Genomic DNA, 6,439 nt, shown 5'->3' with positions numbered 1-6,439 from the left:
CTCTGGGCAAGCAATCCCCACATGAATGTATTGGCTTTTCAGGGTGTAGTCGACTGAGATTTAACAAGTCTCGGTCAAGCGACATAACATGGAAGAGAGAAAAAGAAAGAAAGAAAGAAAATGTGAAAAACAAACTTTGGCACAGGCCGGAAAATAAGAAATGCCGTTGGTCTGACAAGGCAAGTGTGTCTTTCTATCGGGGACTGAAACGACCACAAGCACGATTTCCTATGGGCCACGCTGCTCGACTCTGATGCCATGGTGAGACGTCGTGCGGGTTGAAACGATCACATGGCGAAACATGTGGAGCAATTCCTAATTCCAGACGTATGAGCAAAAGACGTCAAGAAAAGGTCACCTGGAACGCCCGGATACCTTGTGCGCAAATAGTGACAAACAACAGCCTTCGTCGTCGTCGTCGTAATCATAGAAGAGATCGATGGGCAAAAACAGTGTTAACACGATTGACATTTGTATGGCAACTGCTATCGGCGATACATAAGTTTTAACTTTCTGCGAACAAACTAGCTGCTTTCTCCTTGGTTTATTCTGACTCTTTAGATGCTACCTTGACAGTCTACTTGAAGACTAAAGAGTGCCCCATACAGAAATCCACCGTCCCGCTCACGGCGGACGAGTCCGTCCACCCGCACTTGGTCGGCAAAGAAGCTTCGACATGACGGACTCGAGGGCGACACCGTGAGACCAGAGCCGGCTGTGACGGACGGCACCCCCCAACAAGGCTTAACCACTGCCAGGTTCGGTGACGATGTGATCCTCCCTCCTACGCCTCGGTCTGCCCCTCCTTGGTGATGTGGAAACCTTCGATTTTACGGGCGACCTCGTTTGCCGCGGCCACCGCGGCAGCCTTTGGTTTGCCATTGGCGGTGGGTGCCTCGGCGTCATCGGCATTTGCAGGGTTCAGTGGCCAGATCCGAATGGTGCCGTCTTCTGACCCTGATGCGTATGACTCGCCAACAGGCGCAAACCGGACGCAGTGGACGGGGCCGTGATGACCTTTGTTGCAGGCTGCAAAACACAAGATAAATCCCGGCCCAAATGACAGGATACCATATGGCAGTCACTTATTTCGATATGTAATGTGAAATTACAGACCACAAATACTGAAATTACAGACTATACAAATACTGAAATTACAGACCATAGCTTAACAAGCATGCAGACTACACAAATACTGAAGGCGAGGTCAAGACAAATCAAGCTTTGACTTTGCGGCTGGATTTCAGCTTTGCAGTATATAAACAGCGCTCGAGACTAGTAACAAATTCTCAAGTCATGTCAACGGAATCAGATATCAAAACATCAATATTAACAATAAGGGAACACAGCCTGATTTCCAGTTAATGCAATTTTCTGAATAAAATTCACATGAATTTTTTATTTGAATCTAATTTTCAAATATCAGGATCAAATATGCCGCGGCCAAAAAATGAACACTCAATGGCCAGACAGCACAATTCTACAGTCAGTGGGGTAAGTACTTTGTTATTTATATAACAAAATCGATAGACTGCTACTTATAATCCGACTTTCAGGGCATCTCACTCATTGTGGGTAGAAATCCAATGGCTATCATTCAGTGTTATATTTTCAACTGCTTTCCTACTGCAGCATTGGGATTTGAACCCAGTACCACTATCATATAATTCAGTATTCTATTTTCACCCACATGCCTTATGTGCAAATAGGAAAAATAACTGCAAAAATAGGATTTGTACCCAGTAGGCCAGTACCACTCTCACATATCCAGTAATCCCTACCCTCGGGCTAGAGTTATATCTATAGGAAATAACTGGTTTATTCTCTCTGTGAATTTCAAATTAAACCATTTTTTTATTGGTTCCCTCGGTAACCAGGGATCACCAAGAAAACATTCTGGGGATTTTTTTTCCTCCGCCTGGTCAGGATACAAACAAGAATTCTAAAACTCTACAACTCACAATAGTGAAAGCTTAATATGTTATCTAATGTTCTTGTTTAAGGAACACATACAGTCTTGCAGGAATCAAATTATTAAATATGATAACAGACTTACCTATTTCTTCACCAGTGAAGAAATCATATACATGAACCCACATATCTTCCCCTCCAGTGATGAACTTACTCCCAGACTTTGGTTCAAGTGAAGCTGACTCCACAGTGCATGACATATCATAGCTTTTAACAAGCCCAAAACTGCAGAATTACCATAAAAAATGTTTAAGAAACCGAAAAATGCAAGTGATGCAGAACAAAGATCGTACAGGAGAGAACTTACTGATTCGCATCCCAAAATTTAACACTTGAGCCATCAGCTGTAGTGATGAACCTGCCGTCCTGGCTTACTTCTGCACTCGTGACAGGTGCCTTGGTTTCAAGAGTTTGGACAATTTTTCCACTTCTCACATCCCATAACCTGTGTGATACAGTAATTTATCAAGGGAAACAAGTATAATAAGCTTGCATAGAGAAGCAGCATGTGTTTTCATACTAGCTTCAAATTTTAAAGATATTTTTCATACAAACCTCACTCCACCCATATCAGAGCAGGAACTTAGAATAGATTGGTCACTGTGAAGCCAAGCAACAGTTCGTACAGATCCAGGTGTTTTGTCAAGTTCTCTTGGAGCTGCATCTGGACGATTCATATCATATATACGCAAAATCTTCTCCACACCTCCAGTGAGCAACATGTGTGTATCCTGCAGTTGCATCGGCGGTTTGATTAGGTTTAGAACCGTTTATGGAGGATAGTTCTAACTGACTACTAAAGCATACAGAGCACCTAAACTATCATAGAATGATTTCACATTATTCAATGAGATGCGCTCATGGATGTAAAAACAGGGCTAATATACTTGTTGAATAGTTCATATTTTGTGGCAGGTTGCAAGAAGTAGCACTGGCAGGTCTCGGTTCAGGAAGTCTGGAGGGACCAAAAACGACAAAGGAGAAGAATAGGATGCATATCATCTTAAGGGGGAGAAGAAAGACAGAATAACCGGCAATCTTGGTATACAGATGTTAGAAGAGAGGGGAGAACTAAGGACATGCTTGGCTTGGAGACAAAACTTGGCTTGACAATGTTTGGGCAAAGCCAAAAAATTGACAACAAGATTTGTTTTGCCAATCTCTAAAAAAGTTGCCGATTTTTACAAATATTGATGGCTAGACGATTTTTGGTAGCAAACCTATGTGTCAACAAGCATTACCTCAGAAAAGGCACATGCGCGGACTATATGCTTGTGCTCAAACGAATGTAGCTCATTTCCTGTTAGTGCATCCCATATTTTGCTGCAAAAAATAGTCAATATATGTCTGTCAAAAGAGTAGATTATACTCAGGATTTAGTACATAAACATTTCTGAGCATTAACATTGAAGAACTGCAATCCTTTTTGCAGAAAAATGCTTGTTATTTCTTTACAGAGTATGAGCAGACTTAGAACTATAGAATAAAGTGATGATGTATACAATTATGCAGATGAACATAACATTGTTGCCTTCTGGCTCTGCCTAATTTTTATATTCAATCATGGATGCATTAAAGTTATGGTTCACCAGCCGAGCAACCATCAGTAGACAGAACCAGCAAAATAAACCGATCATTTGCAGTTAAGTAAATGTCACAGCATAGGGAAATCCAAATCTTATTGGCCCACTATGCACAACTTCACAACTGAAAGTTTAACTGTTTAACTAGTTGTCTAGTTTGTAACAAGTACTATGCTGATAAAATTAATCACACTTTAGCATGTCTGCTGAAGATATGCAAGAACACGAATATACATATTACATAGATCTTCTGCAGGTAAGTATCACCTGATACTTTGATATAGTAGTGCACTAGGCGGGCAAACTCGGATTTCTCAAAGAAAAATAATTGAAATGAACATCAATGAAATTTTGCAGGAGAAATGTCATACGCTGAGAAGTCCGCAGAACCGGAGGCAGCACGGAGAGCATTTGTGTCGAGACAAGAGCTCCAAACTGCACCTTTATGACCTTCAAAGGTCCCAATCCAATCTCCAGTATCACCATTACGAAGCATCGGATTTGAGTCTGCAGACCAGAATATGAGATATTAGTGTTGGGGCGATAATCAGCAATCTAACAAGGCAGGGACGATTTTCAATGCATTTAAAAGTGAAGTACTCTTGACAGGTAGCAGTTATCATGTGCCAGTATTTGCACCCTTTTCTGGTACTAGTACCCTGTTCTCTAGTACTGGCGAGTAATATAATATAGCACCATCCATACTAACAACATAAGGGCACCACTTTGATTTAAAACTGCCCTGAAATCTTATCTTGCTGGCCCTACACTGACCCAATCCAATGGCCTCGATCAAAAGTTGTTCCAGGCATACAACAATCACATGAAAATATTCATTATTGAACTGGATTTGAGCGCAACAATAGAACAACAGAATCAAGTTATCGTGTTAGCTATGTAAACAATCGTAATTAATGAATGCACAACACCAAACAGAACATGTGTTTCCCTAGTTATTCAAATTTAGATATGACATCCGTGTGCAGACAGACTAGCATAATGCGAACTTAGCATTATAATGCTTGCAACAAAAAAGAGTGCATCATAAGAATTAAAGCCGTTGCTGAGGCCAATTCACTGGCAAATATTAATACTTGTTACAAAGAATTATGTCATGGAGGTAAATCTAGAAAATATGCTCCAACTGCACTCTAATAAACAGGGATGTCATCTAGTGGACAAGCAATGTTATTAAAAGTTTACTACAGCTAGTGAAGAATACATATTAGTTGTATCCTGCTTGAAACCACAGATATGGATAGAAAAATATTTTTAACAGTGTCCAGCAGTTATCATTTGTTTACATCCCTAGAACTGACAGCTCAGTGGTGATGAAAACATGAAAAGGAAAAAAAGGCAAGTTTGACGTATTACTCATCTAACGGCTTCCATCTAAGCAGACATAAAAGCAACTACTTCCTGCAAATATCCAAGCAATCCAGTAACGGTCCAACTCCATTCGACATTATAAACATCAATGAAGTAGATAGCCACACGAGCATGGAAAAGTTTGTTAGTCAAACAGTAAAAATAAACGAAAGCTGGTTGAAAAGGCTGGATTATCCACTGGCATACTGCCAAACGCAGACTAAGAGAATCTTGCCTCAATTCCACTTGTCTAGTGCACTATATATGGCAAAAATAGCTTGGAAGGTGAAACCCGTGCCGAAAAGTGAAAACTTTCCTAGCTTGGACAGACTTCACTTAACTAAGGCATGTGACAAAGTTTGGCTTCCAACCATGGCGCAATAACTTCTAAATCCTTTAAATCTATCCAGTACGGCGCAAACTTGACTAGATTATGAAATCACAGAATATCAGCGTATCCCATGACCTGGATACCCGATTCTATCCATAGAAGTGTGTGAAACAACGTGGGAGCCACAACAATCATAGCACAAACAGCAAGTGGGCAATATCCGTCCATCAGATACCGAATTCACCCGTACAACGCTAAAGAGCACAAGCTTAAACCCATTCCACGCGCGCGTGCCATAATCCACAATCTCGAGAATCATACAGCTGCCGTCCGCATCACAGCGACAGCTTCGGATCCGAACGAATCGCGGCCGCAGACCCACAGCCCCCAAAAATAACGAGGGGGGCGAGGCGACCAGCCGCAGCCGAGAGGAGCGGAGCGGATCGCTTACCCTTGCTGGCGCTGATGAGGAAGTAGCCGTCGGGCGTGACGGGGCTGTAGAACAGGTCGACCACCGGCCGCGAGTGGCCGTGGCACACCTTGGACACCGCCACCTTCTTCTTCTCCATTTCTCCTGGCTCCCCTTCCGTTCGCCTCCCCGGGCAGCCTGGCTCGTGTACTCCGGCGGCGGTGGCCTGAAATGCGGCGCCCTCCTCCCCGAGGCCCTAACCCTAGCCCCGATCGGAAAAAAAAATACCAGGGAGAATCGAGGGTAAAAAATCGCTCGGCGAGGCGCGGGATCGGCTGATCCGGATCCCTGGAGTTTGATCTGTACAGGAGTTTTATTGGATAGAGGCGGCAATGGGGTGCGGGAGGGAGCCGAGGGTGAGGCTGTGTGGCTCGCCTCGGGGGTGGGGGGACTGGGCGAAGGAGCGGGGAAGGGGAGTGGGGGGCAGGAAGGCGACGGTCCCGGCTTAGATGAATCTCCCTCGGACTCTCGGGGCTCCTGCTGGCCGTTGGATCGTGGTCTGACGGTGCTGCTCTCGTTGGTTAGATATATATTGGACATGTTTAGAGGACATGCTTGTGCATCTTTGGTGTGGCAATTGAGAAACCTATGTGGTCATCAAACTTATAACATTTAGAGCAACTCCAACGCGCCGATTCATTTCGTCCGCGCGTTTTCGTTTGGATAGCCGCGAACAGAAAAATCGGTCCAACACGCCGACCCAAACGAACGCGTGTC

At 43.5% G+C, this 6,439-nt stretch overlaps 1 protein-coding gene across 1 annotated transcript; it reads right to left on the bottom strand.

Annotated features, from left to right (window-relative positions):
• Positions 1–405: 405 nt before the first annotated feature.
• On the bottom strand, positions 406–6,223 carry LOC109772040 (uncharacterized). The gene is made up of 7 exons (XM_020330736.3): positions 5,705–6,223; positions 3,926–4,061; positions 3,213–3,294; positions 2,527–2,702; positions 2,279–2,416; positions 2,057–2,196; positions 406–1,029 (listed from the first exon to the last, which is right to left on the bottom strand). The coding sequence occupies exons 1-7, from the start codon at positions 5,820–5,822 to the stop codon at positions 785–787; spliced, it is 1,035 nt and encodes a 344-aa protein (XP_020186325.1). The 5' UTR covers positions 5,823–6,223; the 3' UTR covers positions 406–784.
• Positions 6,224–6,439: the final 216 nt, after the last annotated feature.

Source organism: Aegilops tauschii, chromosome 7 (genome assembly GCF_002575655.3).
Source record: "Aegilops tauschii subsp. strangulata cultivar AL8/78 chromosome 7, Aet v6.0, whole genome shotgun sequence".
In the NCBI taxonomy this organism is placed as follows: Eukaryota; Viridiplantae; Streptophyta; class Magnoliopsida; order Poales; family Poaceae; genus Aegilops; species Aegilops tauschii.
This window is presented reverse-complemented; position numbering and strand designations above follow the sequence as displayed.